This window comes from Barbus barbus (genome assembly GCF_936440315.1).
Source record: "Barbus barbus genome assembly, chromosome: 32".
NCBI lineage: Eukaryota > Metazoa > Chordata > Actinopteri > Cypriniformes > Cyprinidae > Barbus > Barbus barbus.
The window spans coordinates 6,635,184-6,654,093 of record NC_136760.1 but is presented as its reverse complement, the minus strand read 5'-3'; the positions used below and the strand labels follow the sequence as shown (position 1 = coordinate 6,654,093).

At 36.3% G+C, this 18,910-nt stretch overlaps 1 protein-coding gene across 3 annotated transcripts in view; it reads right to left on the bottom strand.

The window, feature by feature from the left end:
* The window catches only part of LOC306852122 (sorting nexin-29-like), a 119,154-nt gene that overhangs the window by 38,333 nt on the left and 61,911 nt on the right, over positions 1-18,910 (bottom strand). For all 3 annotated transcript variants that reach the window (XM_079388775.1, XM_079388777.1, XM_079388776.1), the window contains exons 16-18: positions 16,961-17,077; positions 12,365-12,420; positions 11,761-11,842 (exon numbers count right to left, since the gene is read on the bottom strand). In XM_079388775.1, coding sequence (XP_079244901.1) covers positions 11,761-11,842; positions 12,365-12,420; positions 16,961-17,077 — 255 coding nt within the window. The remainder of the gene's footprint in view (positions 1-11,760; positions 11,843-12,364; positions 12,421-16,960; positions 17,078-18,910) is intronic.

Below are 18,910 nucleotides of genomic sequence, written 5' to 3'. Positions count from 1 at the left end.
AGGCAGGACTGAGGAGACAGCAGCAGATGGGCCATAAATACTGTTAGTCTGGGTTAGTGCGATCACGGGCAATTAGTGCTTGAGCTCCACTAAGAACTTTATTAAAGGTGTGATTGCTGTTGATCGCGGCTGGATGTAGAGGGAGATGTAAAATTATTCAATAGGAAAAATAACAGATGGGGAATTGTGGAAATAAGGCAATGGTTCACAAGCGGTGGGTCATGGGTCTGTTCCGATTGGACAGTGAAAGGTTTTGTTTCAGATTGGAAACAAAATCCAAAGCTAAATGCAAATGATAGACTGTAACACACCTGAAGATCATGCATGTTTAGTACAGCAAAGTAAATACCCTTATCAACTTTGTAAAGGAGGTGAAAATCATCCCAAAAACCAATGTTGTTGATGTCAAAGGTCATGGTCCCAATCAAACTCTAAGTTAACCAAATTTAGCCTACAGTTAGATGCTAATATGGACATGTTGCTTGACCCATATTTACTGCACTCTGGGTTGTTTTTACTTTAAAGATTAGATCATCTTAAATAACAGTTCACATACAGGTAGTACTAAAGTTGACTAAATTTGTTTAGTGTGGTCAATTAATGGCTGCTGAAGGCATGAAACTATAGAAATGTTTCAAGCATGAAACAACCAGAATTAGAAACCACAATCTTTCAGTTTTCTCCTAAGTTCCTAAGTATATGCAGTTCCTGGTAATATTAATAAATGTCAATGCTTGATTATTTACTTTTGTATAATGGCATTAGGTTCAATATATTATCTTGGTCATGAAGCAAGACTAACTGAGACAGCAAAAGTCACGCTCAAACAGAGAAATTACTTTCTAACACTGTCAAAAACCTGGACCATCACTGACTATACAGTCCATTCATACCCAGATTCGTTCAGCAAGAAATGCAGACAGGTCATTTCACCTGTTGATATTGCCCATTTTATTTTCCTAAATTAACTTGCTCCTGATATGCTACTATGCATCTCGTATAGATCTCTCTCAATTTCCCAAGCCCCATCCCAGTTTATAGGCAATCTGCTCTGGGCACATTGCCTTAAAGGTTAAGAGAGTGTGATAACTATAAAGATGCAATCTGGACTAGTATGAGCACAGGCACCACACAAACCATCAAATGATCAAGTTCAATACAGCCAAAAAACATTTGGATTTTTGTCCATTTAACTTTGGCTAAATTGCTTTTTAAACACCCAATTGTACAGGGGGCTAATGTACCATAAATTCTACAAGGATAAATATATTACCATTCAAAAGTTTGGGTCAGTAATATTTTTTAAATCAATTATTACATTCATTTAACAAGGATATAATATATTCATAAAAATGTGCTATAATCTTACAAAAGACTGATGTTTACATAAATGCTGTTCTTTCTGAACTTTCTATTCATCAATGGGTCCTTAAAAATGCGGTTTCATGGTTTCCACAAAAATATTAAGCATTACAAATGTTTTCAACATAAGAAATGTTTCTTGAGCACCAAAGCAGCACATTAGAATGATTTTCGAAGAATCATGTAGCACTGTAGACTGGAGTAATGATGCTCAAAATTTAGCTTTGCTGTCACAGAAATAAACTGCATTATACGATGTATTAGAATAAAAAAAAACCATACAACCAGAATTCCGGAAATGTTGGGAAGTTTTTTAAATTTGAATAAAATGAAAACCAAAAGACTTTCAAATCACATGAGTCAATATTTATTCTATTTGATGCCTGCTACATTGCCAAAAAAAGTTGGCACGGGGGCAATAAAGGGCTGAAAAAGCAACATATAGCTATATAGAACATATAGCAACTAATTAAGTTAATTGACATCAGGTCTGTAACATGATTAGCTATAAAAGGGATGTGTCTTAGAGAGGCAGAGTCTCTCAGAAGTAAAGATGGGCAGAGGCTCTGAAATCTGTGAGTGTGTAAAAAAATTGTGGAATACTTTAAAAACAACGTTCCTCAACGTCAAATTGCAAAGGCTTTGCAAATCTCATCATCTACAGTGCATAACATCGTCAAAAGATTCAGAGAAACTGGAGAAACTTACTCTGTGAGTAAGCGACAAGGCCGAAGACCTTTGTTGGATGCCTGTGATCTTCGGACCCTCAGACGACACATCATCACTCATCAGCATTATTCTGTCATTGACATTACTAAATAGGCCCAGGAATACTTCCAGAAACTACTGTCGGTAAACACAATCCGCTGTGCCATCTGCAGATGCAAAAAAGGAAGCTATATGTGAACATGGTCCAGAAGCACCGTCGTGTCCTGTGGGCCAAGGTAGGATCATTTAAAATGGACTGTTTCAAAGTGGAAAAGTGTTCTATCGTCAGACGAGTCCAAATTTTACATTCTTGTTGGAAATCACGGACACCGTGTCCTGCAGGCTAAAGAGGTGGGAGACCTTCCAGTGTGTTATCAGCGTTCAGTTCAAAAACCAGCATCTCTGATGGTATGGGGGTGCATAAGTGCATACGGTATGGGCAGCTTGCATGTTTTGGAATGCACTATGAATGCTGAAAGGTATATAAAGGTTTTAGAGCAACATATGCTCCCCCTCCAGACGATGTGTATTTCAGCAGGACAATTCAAAACCACATACTGCAGTTATTACAACAGCATGGATTCGTAGCAGAAGAGTCCAGGTGCTGAAATAAAAAATACATCAAAGATGTCCACGAACTCTGCAGCAGCTGGAAACCTATATCAGGCAAGAATGGGACCAAATTCCAACACCAAAACTCCAGAAACTCATAATCTCGATGCCCAGATGTCTTCAAACTGTTTTGAAAAGAAGAGGAGATGCCACACCATGGTAAACATGCCCCCGTACTAACTATTTTGAGACCAGTAGCAGGCATAAAATTTGAAATGAGCTCATTTTGTGCATAAAATTTAAAAATTTCTCAGTTTAAACATTTATGTTATCTATGTTCTACTGTAAATAACATATTGGCTCATGTGATTTTAAATTCTTTTAGTTTTCATTTTATTCAAATGTAAAAAATGTCCCAACATTTCCGGAATTCGGGTTGTGTATTTTTAGAAGCAATATTTCATAATATTTCCAGATTTCAGCCCTTTCTTTCAGCTTTCTAAGACTTTTTTCAAAATGAAAAACATCCATTAAAAAAATTTGATCCCAAAGTTTTGAATGGTACATGCACACACAATATATACAGTATATTTAAAATACATTTCATTCAAGATATGTCACATCCTTAAAATTATTGAGACATTTAAACGGTTTAAACAGGCAGTTGCAATTACTTAATATGGGTATGCGTTTCTCAACTGAAGCACAGAAAACAACATCAACACAAATGCAATTATAAATGACAAACACAGATTCTAGATTTCTCAAACTGCATCAAACGCCGAAGGAATGCAAACACTGAACTCAATGCAAATCTGCAATAATGGAATATCATCACATTTTTTCAAACTTATCACATTCTTCCCTACATTTTCCAAACAACAAAGATGTTTCTTTTCCTGGTCTCCAATGGTCTTCTAATTAAAAATGCACAAATGATGCCATCTTTCACTTGTAGGTTACATGTCATGCTTGCTTGTTGAGCCTCAATGATACTCAAACTGTGATTCTTTTCTTCTGAAAGGTCTCATCTGGACTTCATTTATAAATAATTAGCTGTCAAGTCTTTCTGCTCACAAAACTGTCAAAACTTGTAATAGATAAACAAGGAATAGAGGAAGCTACTTATTGGCGAGTCACTTTTTTACCCACATATCGATTGCTTTGAGTTTAAAAGTGCATCGCTGCAATAATTGGCCAATTTAAATCATGCTAAAAGATGTACAGTGATATTTCATACTTTTTCTATTACATAAAATGAACACATCTGGTTTCGTGTTGATTAAGATGCATGGTTAAAGGTTTGGAATGGTTACATAAGGCAAAAAAGTGCTTTGGATATGCCACTTTAGGAGAACACATAAATATATAGTCTATAAAAAGGACCATCTAGACAGGTCTCACTATTATGAAATGAAATATTCAAGAATGTGGCACATACTGCTTGGGGCCCAAATCAAGCATCCATGAAATACTGATAGCCACAATATCACTCTCAAATTTATTATATTTGTGAAAGGGTTTGAAACTCCATTTGAGCAGCCAAGAGAGAAAAGCAGAGGAGGGAAAGGCAGGGGAAACTGAGAAAAGGGAGTTTCAGGGAAATTACATCTTATCTCCTCATCCAGCTATGATAAAGTCATTGAGCCTTCCCAGTGTTCAGTGAGGTTCTGGCCCCAGTGAGCTCCAGCGGTCCGCTCTGTATGAATACCACGGCAAAAAGTGACCTGCCATAACCCATGACAAACTTCTGGAAACCTCTCAGTATGATTGATAATACATGAAATAAAATTGGTATTGTAAGGTCTACACTCAAAAAATATTTAGGCCTGCTTTAAGATCTATATATTTAAATTGCATATTAAATGTCCTTTTGGACATGTGATCCATGCATCCACGTGATGTATATTTCTCAATCATATATAAATTTTAAAAAAGGCAATAAACAGGTAAGATTTCTACACTCAAAATAATTACGGTATAATTCATTATGAACTATTTACACATTTGTTTTTATTTAAATTATATTTTCAAAATGCTTTTATTTAAACTGGCCACCACTGACTCTTTAAAACTTAGAATCAGCATAACTCCGTTGACTATGAAAAACTATGACTATGTATTCAGTTAAAAAAATATGAACATGGCTAAAATTGCTAGATGTGGAATCAGCCATAATTAATTAGTTAAAATGTATGAGATTGAAACAAATTGTATTTATGAATGATAAATATATAAACCTGGTTTTTGTACATTTAACACTCAATCGATTTATTAGTACTATTACAAAATCTTGTCTGCTTCACTTTTGTATGACTGACAAAATGCACCACATTAAGCTTATTACAGTATGGTAAAACTGTAATCCAAATGAATGGAAATTTTTATATGTAATTCAAATACATTACTCGAAAAGGAAGAGTTTACCCCAAAATTAAAAATGTGTTATTTCACTCGCCCTCAGGTCATCCAAGATTTCTTCATTTTGAGTCGCAAAAGCAGAAAGCAAAATTAGAACAAAATTAATACCCGTGGCTTCAGACAATATTTTGAGGTCTTATGAAGTGAAACGATCAGTCTGTGAAAGAAACCAAACATTATTTACAACAACAATACCTATAATTGTCACCATTGTTGCTTACAAGAGAGAGGTAGGATGCATGTAAACAACAATGGTGTCAGTTTACGTGATTTACCACACAAACATCATCATGCGACAGAAAGCGTGAACATCACAATCATTTGCCTGAGGTTGTGGATTACAGGTAATAATGTTCAGTTTCTTGCACAGACCAATCATCTCACTTCATATGACCTCAGTATATTGTCAGGAACTGTGGTTATTCAATTTGTGTTTTAAGTGCTTTTTTGGCTTTCAAAGTAAAGGAACCCTTTGACTTGCTTTTTATGAAACACCAGGCAACATTGGTTTTAGCTAAAATCATCTTGTTGTCTACTGAAGAAAAAGGCACATCATCTGGATGGCCTGAGAGTGAGTAAATTACCAGCAAATTTGGATTATTGGATGAACTATACATTTAAATTGAGGCCTAAACCTTTTTCTGAGTGTGAGGGGCTGAGTGAAAACAAGAAACTACAGAACAGCTGAATACTTTTCCTATCTATAGAAGATGTCTCGTAAGATACAACCAAGAAAAACGAGCAATGATCCATTCATCATGAGTGCCCTCCCTGCCAGATTTCAATCAAATGGAGTGGCACAATAGCCAGCGGGCAATTTTTAATGTCGACGTGCAAAGTACTTTGCAATTAATAACAGCCCGGCAATGATCTGACTGCAATGAGAATCATTATCATACTAACCGTCATCGTGATTCTCATTATAATCATAATCACCGGCTTCACCAACCTGATCATCATTACACTATAATCAGCGTAATATCCTTCAAAATACATGTGCGTGGTTCAGCTTTGCGCACTGCCATGCTCATGCATGCAGCATCTGTCATTTTCCTTTTTAAGTCAAGCAAGATTCAGTTTAAATGAGACTATTTTAATGGGCAGGCGACTGTAGGCTGTGATACTGATATTAGAGACTTCACTACATCTTCTCTGGGGAGAGACGATGACATGAATTATGGAGATGTCCACTTTTCTACAGATTTAGACTAATTCAAAAGTCACTTATGTGTGCATATTCAATGCTATCACTAGAGAAGTCATTTAACATGAACTTACATAATAGCAGTGCTCAGTTACCGTAGAGCATTCACGTTAGAAGACACGAGTACAAGCACATCATTTGGTTGTGTTCTTACCCTAATCATTAGCTATAGGAAATATTCAGAATGGAAATAAAAGGGAGAGGGGAAAAAACAAGTTATCAAATCTCATTAGTTCATAAAAACAAGAACTTTGTGGAGTTCGGAGGCACTGGGCTCAGCTGGTTTTGCTGATCAAAGGGAATAACTCATTTAAAAAAAAAAAAACTGAATTCTGACTGAGGAGTTCAGTGCTTGTATATGTGCACTTCAGAAAGCTAAGAGCAAACCCAGAGCACTGGAACAGGAAAAAGTACTCGCCCCTTTTTAAGTACTGAGGCAAAAACACTATTAATTTGTAGAGGGAATCAGAGTGTGTAACACAGCCCAGTCTACACTTGGGCCTGTGCCAAGATGATCTTAACAAAATGTAACCGTTCTAAATAAGCAAAATGTACTTTTCAGCTGTGTTAATACATGCATATGTATAATCTGTTTAAAACACACATTTATATATTTTAAGAGATGCTGTCACATCCAACAACCTAATAATCTCCAGAGATAACATGACACCAAAATGATGGATTTTAAGGCATCATTTAAAGGATTGTGAAGATACAGTCTAGTGTCTACTTAGTGTTTTACTTCTTTATGTATTTATTCATGTTCAATCTCCATTTATTAAAGTATTCAGCTTTTAATATGTTAGAACACTCATGTTTGTTACAATTTCACATCAATAAAAAATAAAAGTACCTACTTGAAAAAAATGTGCATTTTTTATGTAAACCCTAATAGTTTAGGTATTGGGTAGGATTAGGGATGTAGAATATGGTCACGCAGAATATGTGCTTTATAAGTACTAATAAATAGCTAATATGTTAATAATAGGCATGCTAATAAACAACTAGTTAATAGTGAGAATTGATCCCCATACTAAAGTGTTGCCAAAAAACAATATTAATAAATATATAAAAACAACATGAATGATACTAATAATATCCTGTTGATATACAGACAGATAGTAACTAAAGAAAGAGGGGGCAGCCCAGGGAACTGTTTGGAAAAAGATACCTACGAGGTCAACATTCATTTTCAACCAGAGGGATGAGCAGAACAGAGAGGGGGTGTGATTCGATGAAATTGACCCAAATATAAGAGCAGCATCTGCACACACACAGGATAGAAAGGTGTATCCTGTAACTGCATAACCAATGATGAGAGCTGCGATTGCTGCCTGCCATCATATAAAATCCCTTAATAAGACACCATCACTGCAGCAACACTGATTTACAGCGGACATTTACAAAGGCAGAGCAGCACCATTAACACTTGAGAATGAAACCACAGATCACACATACAGAATACAGGCCATTTCTGTGAGATCGTCTGCACTGAAAAAAAAAAGGAAAACAGCAGAACGACACAGCCCCTGTAAATCCACATTATAACCGTCATTACATCCACTTTTTTAATAACCCTTTCCAGCGAAATTGTATGAGCTTGAATGAGTTGTTTTAGGCAGCTGTTATATTTTTTCATTATATGACATGAAACGGAGGAGGTAGAATTCTTCACAGCCAAACAAAGCTCCGGTAATATTAGTGAAGATCAATTACATTCTTTCGATGGAATCTAACAGCATTCTGATTTATTTTATAGAGGGTAATTTCGAAGCACAGACGAGAGGCAGAAACACAAAAGTGGGAAATGGAGGAGCTGCAATTTTGGACGGTGGTGGTAATGTGCCATAATCTGCTGCCAGGAGATGCCTGATTCAGGACTCCAGACTAAAAAATTTACTCTGGAGCCATAAAATAAAACATTCAGGAGGCCAGATGACTTTTTTGTTGCTGAATTATAGAATCACTCAATATAGATCAGAAAGTCCTGTCATCCATACTGATGTTTAGTTATTTCAATTAATTTTGAGTATCTAGTGCAGTGGATTTACATGGAGGTGCATCACACTCTGTCCTTTCCCACTTTAGCATTATTAAAAGACCAGTTAGCATGCAGAATGGCTGCAGAAGTACATTTATAAAAATATAGTTTTGTTCTTTGTTTGAGCTCATAGCTTGTTAATTTGTTCCCTTTCAATCAACAAGCACTGCCATGGGCTGCGACAAAGAGACGTTTGATTAATCTAAATCAACGACTAAATAAGGATAGCATGATATAATGTCTAATAATTATATATAGCAATTTAAAAATGTAGTTGTAAAGATATTAGGTATATTTTATTGGTTTGGGGTAATTTTTTTTAAATGATCAGAAGTGACAGAATTTTCTTTATTTATATTAAAAAATATCACTTATTCTAAAATTAAAGGTGACACTGAATACTCACTATCGGTCACTATCGCATGCAAACAGTAAAATTACACAGGTTTAAACTATATGTCAACATGCTGGGTTTTTTTTCCAACCCATATGCTGGGTTAGGACTGTTAAAATCCAATTTGGATTGATAATCGTCCATAATCAGTAACCTAACCATGCTGGGTTTGGAAAGCTGACATGCAAAAGCAAGCAGTTCTATGTGCACCAATACCACTTCACATACAGTCATGGCCAAAAATGGCAAATGGCACTAGAGCCCTGCACGGGCCTCAAATTTAGGCCCTAGCCCGGCCCTGGCCCGAAACGCTCAGGCCCTAGCCCGGCCCACGTCCGACCCGAGCCCGTCTTTTTTTTCCCCTCTTCTCCTAAAACTGTTTATACTACTGTTTCGGCTATTAAAATAGTTCAGTTTTGTGTGTAATGGAAAAATTATTATATTTCGTTTAGTTTTTTTATTAAGTTAATTTAGAAAAACGTTTGGAGCATTTTTGTTCGTTAAATAGACTATAAGTTTTTGTTTATTTTAAAGTAACAACCAAGCGGCCAGCAGCATGAGCTGATCATAGCCTATGTTTGATAAATTTAGCCTTCTCATATCATCACGACTTGCCTAAAATAAAATCTATAGATATACTAAAACAGTTCAAGTATATAACAATGTTTAAATGTTAAACCTGCGCTATAATAATAATAATATGCACTAGCCTATATCTAAGTTTGTGCGGAGAGTGGAAGCTAAAGCGCGCTCTGCAGGACATGGAGGCACCAGCTTTGGATTTTTTTCAGTGGAAACAAATTAAAATAGCCTAATCCGTCATTTTTTTATTTTTTGATAAAGGTAAGAGTAATACATCATTCAGACCTGTAAAGGGTCTACTTGTATTTGTGTGCACTCACAATACCAACAAAAGGTAGTTTTTTTATAAAACAAAGAAAACAAACATGATGCTCTTTCTGCCGTCTTGAACAGGAGCGCTTCACAAAAATTAACCGAAGCTGAGCGAATACATGCCTCACAGACATGATAAATATATCTATAGAAAGCTTTAAATTATCACTTAATGAAATAAAATAAAATAAAACAAAAACGCTTTTATTATAATCTTAATCATAATCAATAAAGATGCATATTTCTCTCTAAAGGCGCGTCTAATGAGGAGACGGCGAGTCAGGATCAGCAACTTCATCCTTGTGACACAGACTCAGAAAACCTAGTTTATTAGTAAATAATTCAAATATCTCCTTACTATTTCCTGCGGACACATTCATGGTCATGTTTGCTGGGGTTTTGCAGCAAGCTTTAGCCTATTGCGTGCATTTGAACGCAGAACTATTCAGCTGCGCTGAAGTCACTTGCGCACGCGCGGGACACTAAACACCATCGAGCTGCTCTCAGTCGCGGCACGGTCTCGTGTTGTTTCCACCAGCGCGGCAATTTTTTTCATCACTAATCGATAGACGTCTAATCGGCATTGCTAATCCCTTTGATCTTTTATTTTAAAAATTCACAAAAATCTAACCATTCATTGGATAATAAGAATTTAAAATGGGGGAAACATCATTATGAAATAAATGTTTTTCACTAATACACATTGGCCACAATTAACGGCACCCTTTTATTCAATACTTTTTGAAACCTCCATTTGCCAGTTTAACAGCTCTAAATCTTCTCCTATAATGCCTGATGAGGTTAGAGAACACATGACAAGAGATCAGACACCATTCCTTCATCCAGAATCACTCCAGACCCTTTAGATTCCCAGCTCCATGACGGTGCTTCTTCTCTTCAGTTCTTCTCTTCAGGTCAGAGGACTGGAATGGCCATAGCAGAAGCTTGGTTTTGTGCTCAGTGACCCATTTTTGTGTTGTTTTTGAGGTTTGTGTTTGGATTACTGTATGGTTGGAAGATTCAAACATGGCCCATTATAAGATTTCTAACAGAGTCAGTCACTTATTGATTTTTTTATCTGTTGGTATTGGTTATTATTGGTACATCATCAAAAATACAGCAGTATATTTCATTGTACACATGGGGTACTTTTTATCCCTTTGTTCACCAAACCCATCTTTAGTGTTTGCTGCTAAAAAGCTAATTTTTTAGTTTCATCTGACCATAGAAGCCAGTCCCATTTGAAGTTCCAGTCGTGTCTGACAACTGAATATGCTGGAGTTTGTTTTTAGATGAGCTAGGACAATTTTTCTTGAAACCCTCCCAAACAACATGTGGTGATGTAGGTGCTGCTTGACAATTTTGGCAATTCTCCAGCTGTGGTCCTTGGAGAGTCTTTAGCCACTCAAACTCTCCTTCTCACCGTGCATTAGGACGATATAGACACACGTCCTCTTCCAGGCAGTTTCGTAACATTTTATGCTGATAGGAAATTCTTAATTATTGTTTTCACTGCTCTTTTCTTAAAGCCACTTCACTAATTTGTGAAGCTCAATTATCTTTTGCTGCACATCAGAAATATATTATTTGGTTTTTCTCATTGTGATGGATGATTAAGGCAATTTGGGCTTTGTTTACCCTCCTATTTATATTTCTGTGTAACAGGAAGCCATGGCTGGATAATTTAATATTCATAATCACCCTGGAGTGCTCAAAATTGTGAATATGAATAGGAATATACTTCAGAGATATTTTACTCATAAGAATTTCTAGGGGTGCCAATAATTGTGTCCAACGTGTATTTGAGAAAAACATTTCATGATATTTCCCACCATTTTATTATCCAATGAAAGGTTAGATTTTTGTGAATTTTTTAAATAAAAGATCAAAAGTATTAACAAATGCAAATTAATTTTCACAGCCTTCTTTGATCATGTTTGCCAAGGGTGCCGATATTTTTGGCCATGACTGTATCCATGTTCTAGTTTTGGTGTTGTACTATATAATCATCTATTAACTTAAATATTGAGGCCCCCTGGTTGAGAACCACTGGACTTACGTCAGCTAACTTTCTGTTCAGTCCAACTGACAGAGCAATACATACTGTGAGGAAAAGGGTGGTAAAGAGAATATTAAACATTTTCTGGAGTGCATGGTAGATTAAATTCTGCTTAAAAGAACTACCTGATATACATGATAGGCGTTGGCAGCCCGACCTTGAAGGAACACAGAGGGGATCCACACGTTGACAAGGGCACGTTGTGTTCTTAGAGAGACAAGGAAGGAGAAAACAAATTGGGAAAGTCTAATTAGAGAACCTCAACAGAAGAGTAATTTAGCAATAGATTAGTGTAGCTATGATCACTTTATCTGCCCAGGGGTATGAAAAAGCACTCCTTTGACAAACTGATGGGGGTGGGGAATGACAAATATTGACACCATGAATCATTACTGGGAAAAAAAAAAAAAAAAAAAAAAAAAAAAAAAAAAAAAGAGTCTTTTACTTAACACACAAGTCTAACATTGTATGCCTTTTCTTTAGACTGACTGATGACTGACATCATCTCAGGTACAAAGGTTATAGCTATGTGGAAGATGTGCGTGAAGGCTCTAAATGTAAAAACAGAAGCAGCATTCAGCTTCCCTATTTTTAGCACAGTCCGATCGGAGGCATCGCTTTATGGAATTCCATACCATCAATTTGATTCTCAAAAGAGGTTTGCTGTACACCACCTCCAACATATATACATACAAACATAAAAAGAACAGCGAGTAGGAGGCCACTTACGTCTCGAAGTCAGATAGGCTGGGATCGTCAGAGGTCTGGCTCAAGTCCCCTGGTACCTGTCCAAAAGCAGAGAGCATGAGGCCATGGTGAGCTTTTCCTTTTGCATCCAGCTGAGGTTGCTGATTAACACTGTACTGTTGCATAAACTTTCAAAACAGCTACTTTATATTCTGTTGCTTACTTTCCTTTCTGCTAAAGGCATGACAGTCCAGTAATATTTACTGCAAAAAAAAAAAGAATTTGGACCCAAATAAAACTTGAGAACTGTCATTTGCTTTCATAAAAACATGTTTCTGAATCAAACAAGATATTTTATTATTTAAAAAGTAGGAGAGTACTTGATTTTATGCATCAGGAAATAACTGTAATATACATTATATTAATATTATAATAATATATAAATAAATTATAATAATATTATAATAATAAACATGTTCAACTCATAAGGGCATATTTACATGTGTCATAATAGATTGGTTTAATTGGTGCATCTCAACAAAACAGATATAAATTCAATCTAGGCAAGCAGTAAAAAAACTCCCGTTCAGAAATTTGGAATTTGTATACAAGCAAAGATACATTACAATGATCAAAAGTGACAATAAAAATGTGTTGAGTTACTTATTTCAAATAAATACTGTTTTGAACTTCCTATTTATCACAACTGTTTTCAACATTAATAATAATAAGAAATGTTAACTGACATAGAGTGATTTCTGTAGGATCATGTGACACTGATGACTGGAATATTGACAGCTGAAAATTCAGCTTTGCCATTATTTAAAATTAATAATTTTTCACAATATTAGACTATCTATTGTATATTTGATCAAATAAATGCAGCCTTGATGAACATAAAATACCTTTTTCAAGAACATTAAACGTTTATACTTATCAACATCAAATTTGATATAACTTGTATGTGGGTAGTTGACGTATCAATGTGTCCTATGGTGTGACAGAAAAATGTAAAGAAAAACAAAAAAAAACACTAATACTGAAGATACACCTCTCTCATGCTATTTGTAACTCTAAGAATGAAGATACATTTTTCTCATGTTATTTGTACGTTAAGTTCTTTTTTCTACATTTTTCATGTGTCACATCATAGGACACAGTCCAGTTTTTATTTGTCAACAACCCATGTACAGTGTATACAACTTTATATCACAAAAGGCATTTCAGTGTACAGTATACTGTATCAGTGTAGTGAAAATTACTTCACTACTTAGATAATCTGTATACAGCTCTGCACATTTACCCCTCATTCCTGAAAACACCGGAGCCCAATCCAGAACAACGCTCTAATCCTATTTGAGTGTGCATCTTATCTCGTGGTGAATTGTGTGGTAATGTCAGCATTTACAGGGGTCACAGGCTGCTGCATCTTGGCAGGCAGTGGCACCAGAGAGGAATGGACGCATGAGCCATGGAGGCTAGATAAACCATACACCGTATACAGTTCAGCACAGTTACAGAAGGCCATGGTTCAAAGCCACTGCTGTCAGATGTATCAAAAAGTAATCAGTGGCCAACAGATAAGCAGTGAACAGGAAAGAGCACACAGTGGCTGAGTGAGCGACAGACTGGTCAAATTAAATGGACACTTCATCCAAAAACAAAAATAGCTTTGTGGAAGGGGAAAAAAACAAATTTGAATTGTTATTCAATGAACGTTTTCTAGAAATCAGAAATCTCATTGGAAAAAAATTATTTTCTTTTTCATTTACCTGTTTCAGTGTTATGTTATTTGCTTGTTTTTAGGTAAATGCCATATATGTTTGAGTATAAAAATGCTTGAATTCTATAGAAAGTACTTAAAATAACAGTCACAGACATTGATATGGAACTGGAAAAAAGTATAAGAAATATAAAAAGACTGAAGAGTAAATAACTCTTTAGTTGCTGCCTGCATTAAGAATGAAGGACACCTGATACACTATTGAGGAGTGCTTAACAGCATCTCCACTATTGCTGTTTAGAGTTTGATAATAAAGCTCTAAGCTTAGCTGATTTTAAATATTATTTTTGCATTAACTGCTTTTTATTGTAACCAATAAAATTTGTGGTTTTATTGTTATACTGTAATTGCCTCCCATGAGACTTTACTTATAACTACAAACTGACCTTGTTTTAGACACATGAACCTTATTTTAAATATAATGTAATATAATATAAAACAGTGAAGCCAATTTTCAGCTATTTTTTGTCCTACGAAAATAATAACAGCATATAGATTTGGAATGACCTGAGTGTGAGGGGCAGGGTTGGCAATATTGAATAACAGATTTTAATCCATCTTTAATTTAAAGAATCAATATAGATTCTCAAATCTTAATCTAAAATTTAATCTATGCCATTTCCTAACTAAATTTCACTAAACATTATTCGTAGCTTGCCTGTCATACAATAATCACAATAAGGTTTTGATATGAAACAAGGTCTGAGCTTTCAAATTCTGTTAGTTTCATCACACAATTCAAACAATGAATATAGTTTTGAAGCTCTTTAATGTAGCGTGACTGACTGATGTAGCCATCTCAGTTCAAGCGGCACATGAACAGATCATCTCTTCCTCTTTGCTATTAGTTATAGCAAGAAACAGAAATTAAACATCAGAAAGTATGCTGAAAAAAACAGTTTGTTGCAATGTTGTACATGAACTGTTTCATATTTCAACCGCAGAAAGACATCAATTAAAAAAACTTGTAAACAATGTCAAGTAAAATTATATTTACCTCAAGAAAACTTTTCAATGGCTACAGCTCATTAGCAAGAAAAAATTTATAGGTATACTTTAATATGTTTACCGATTCTCACTATTAACTAGTTGCTTATTAGCATGCCTACTATATTAACATATTGGCTGTTTATTAGTACTTATAAAGCATATATTCTGCGTGACCATATTCTACATTCCTAAATACCTAAACTTAACAACTACCTTACTAATTATTAATAAGCGGCAAATTAGAAGTTTGAGGCAAAATCGTAGTTACTGCTTTGTTAATAGTGAGAATTGGACCTTAAAAGAAAAAGTGTTTTGATAAATATAGTCACTACTTTACATATTCTTTATATGTTTAATCAACTTGTTAGCGATGTCTTCATTAATGCATGTTTGAAAAAAAGTTTTTAATGACAGACACTATTACATTTTGCATATTTTGTCTTTTGTCTTATGTGCAATTTAAAAGTTTGAATAAAACTTTTTGATTGTTGATTATTATACGGTATATAAAAATAAATAGCAGTTGAATTGCATAGTTTGGAGTCTGTCGTTCATTTTAACCTTTATTATTAATGTACCAAAGCTTGTGAATTAGAATCAGAATCTGAATTCAAACTAATTTTTAATTTGGCTTGTGTTGGAAAAAAAAAAAAAGTGTGAAAACCTAAAAGTGTATAATTTTGTGGGATGTCGTGGCCTAATGGTTAGAGAGTCGGACTCGTAATCCAAAGGTTGTGGGTTCGAGTCTCTGGCCGGCAGGGATTGTAGGTGGGGGGAGTGAATGTCCAGCGCTCTCTCCACCCTCAATACCACGACTGAGGTGCCCTTGAGCAAGGCACCGAACCCCCAACTGCTCCCCGGGCACCGCAGCATAAATGGCTGCCCACTGCTCCGGGTGTATGTTCACGGTTTGTGTATGTGTTCACTGCTGTGTGTGTGCACGATAGATGGGTTAAATGCAGAGCACGAATTCCGAGTATGGGTCACCATACTTGGCAGTATGTCACTTCACTTATTTATCTAGCTAGGTAAATGTGTGTATTTGATACATGGAAAGGTAATGGTGTATTGGCACAGACAGACAGTTAATGATGTACGAGGGGGAAGACCTATGGAAGCAGACAGCGATCTGCCCAGAGTGCCTGGACTGCAGAGATAGAGAAAAAAGCACACAACCACTCAATGAGGGTACGGTTTCACAAACCCACAGAGAGGAGTGTGTGTGTGTGCTTGCATCCGCTTATCGGCCCACGCAGGCCGATGAGGTCCTGCTTAGAGTTAATTTTCAATTTGGCTTGAGTAAAAAAAAAAAAAGTGTGAGAAAACTTAAAAATGTATCATCATTTTGTCAACTTAATGTCATTATTTAGTATGCCCTTACTAAAGTATTATTTAGTATGTGGGGAAGTCGTGGCCTAATGGTTAGAGAGTCGGACTCGTAATCCAAAGGTTGCGGGTTCGAGTCTCAGGCCGGCAGGGATTGTAGGTGGGGGGAGTGAATGTCCAGCGCTCTCTCCACCCTCAATACCACGACTGAGGTGCCCTTGAGCAAGGCACCGAACCCCCAACTGCTCCCCGGGCGCCGCAGCACAAATGGCTGCCCACTGCTCCGGGTGTGTGTGTGCTCACTGCTGTGTGTGTGCACGTTGGATGGGTTAAATGCAGAGCACGAATTCCAAGTATGGGTCACTTCACTTCACTTATTTATCTAGCTAGGTAAATGTGTGTATTTGATACATGGAAAGGTAATGGTGTATTGGCACAGACAGACAGTTAATAGAGATAGAGAAAAAAGAACAACCACTCAATGAGGGTACGGTTTCACAAACCCACAGAGAGGAGTGTGTGTGCTTGCATCTGCTTACCGGCCCGCGCAGGTCGATGAGTTCCTGTCTCATCTGTCCGATCAGGTTGTCTTTGGCCATGAGAGAGCGGTACAGCCTCTCGTTAAACTCTATCAGCTCCCCATGCATCTCAGCCACCTAAAAACACACACATTTACAAACTTGCATAAAACTCCCAGCCAAATAGGCTATTTAAAAAAAACTAGTGCTCGGCAGCTGTCGCGAAGCAGGTTGTAGTATGTGACATTTCTTTAAGGCATGTGAATATGAGCTACCTTGGTTTTGACTCTCAGGTGTGGAAGTGTTCAGCTGGTGAGCTCTACCTGCTCGTTACTGTGAGTCCCACACCTGCCCTGCGACTCGTCATCTGTCACTTAGAGTAAGTGACACAGACATGGAGGCAGGCTCCAGTCTGCTATTCAGAACTTGCATTAATTTGTTTATGGAAATCATATGTCAGGGTATATTTGGGTTAGCGGCGTTTTGCCTGACAGATGCATCATGTCACTTTTTGACATGTTTGTCCTGGTTGCAAGGCCGCACCTGGCCAGAACTGCAGGCATGAACAAAAAAATGAGTAATGCAAAATCCTGACCTTGAAAGTGAATGCGAAGGCCATGAGACTACAAATTCAAATGCATTTTTGGAAAAGGATGGACACAAAAGAGAATATCAAATATAAAATGCATTTTGTGTATTAGGATGCTCTATTTACATATGCTAATGCAACCAAAATTAAATGAACCTAAATTAAAGTCTTGATCGCTTGAACTAAACTTGTACAGTGCATTCTAACCAGATGCAAAATTGTAAGTCTCATGCATGTAAATGGGATTTTTTTTTTTTGTCCTGACATTTTTTCAATTGCTTGGTTTCTGATCTGAATCTCACTAGTTCAAAATCCTGCTCCATATAACATTTGTTTTTGATTTTGTTAGAGTGAAAAGACAAATTATATTGCATTAATGCTGCCTTAAAGTGCAGCAAGGAATGTATTTCAGAGTTAGACATTTATTATAATGACATGTTTTGCATTCAAGTAAAAAAAAAAAAGAGTGCAGATGCTTTTTTGCTTTCCAATATAAAACTATGTAAAAATTTCAGAATTTTTATATTTTACACATTTAAATCATTTAAATTTCTATGTCTTATTTGTGCATGCATCTTACACAAAAAAATATTTTGGATCATTTTTATTGCTTACAATTTATAGAATTTTTTCTAGTACTTTTTTATGCACAGTACCAAACAAAAACATTAATTTTGCATTTTTTATATTTTACATGTAATTTAATTTCTTTCTTATTTATGCATAGTACCAAATATCATTTTCATCTAACAATAACATTCACTCTGTATGAAGCAAACCATAAAAGTGAGTGATTAACTTGGTTGTCAATTAATCATGTCGTGGCCTAATGGTTAGAGAGTCGGACTCGTAATCGAAAGGTTGTGGGTTTGAGTCTCAGGCCGGCAGGGATTGTAGGTGGGGGGAGTGAATGTCCAGCGCTCTCTCCACCCTAAATACCACGACTGAGGTGCCCTTGAACAAGGCACCGAACCCCCAATTGCTCCCCGGGCGCCGCAGCATGGCTGCCCACTGCTCCGGGTGTGTGTTCACGGTGTGTGTGTGTGTGTGTGTGTGTGTGTGTGTGTGTGCATTTGTTCACTACTCACTGCTGTGTGTGTGCACTTGGATGGGTTAAACGCAGAGCACCAATTTCGAGTATGGGTCACCATACTTGACAATACGTCACGACTTTACTTTTTTTACTTTTAATTGTCTAAGTTCTGAGCAGAATCACTTCCCACTAAAAATACATCACATTGCACCTGATGTAGACATGATATGAATATGATGTACACAAAAAAAAAAAAGACAAGAATTAAAACTTCCTACAAAAAATTGAATTTCAAACGGTGCTGAACGAATGGGTAGCAGTCTCAAAGAATCTCACAAAGCAGTCTGAA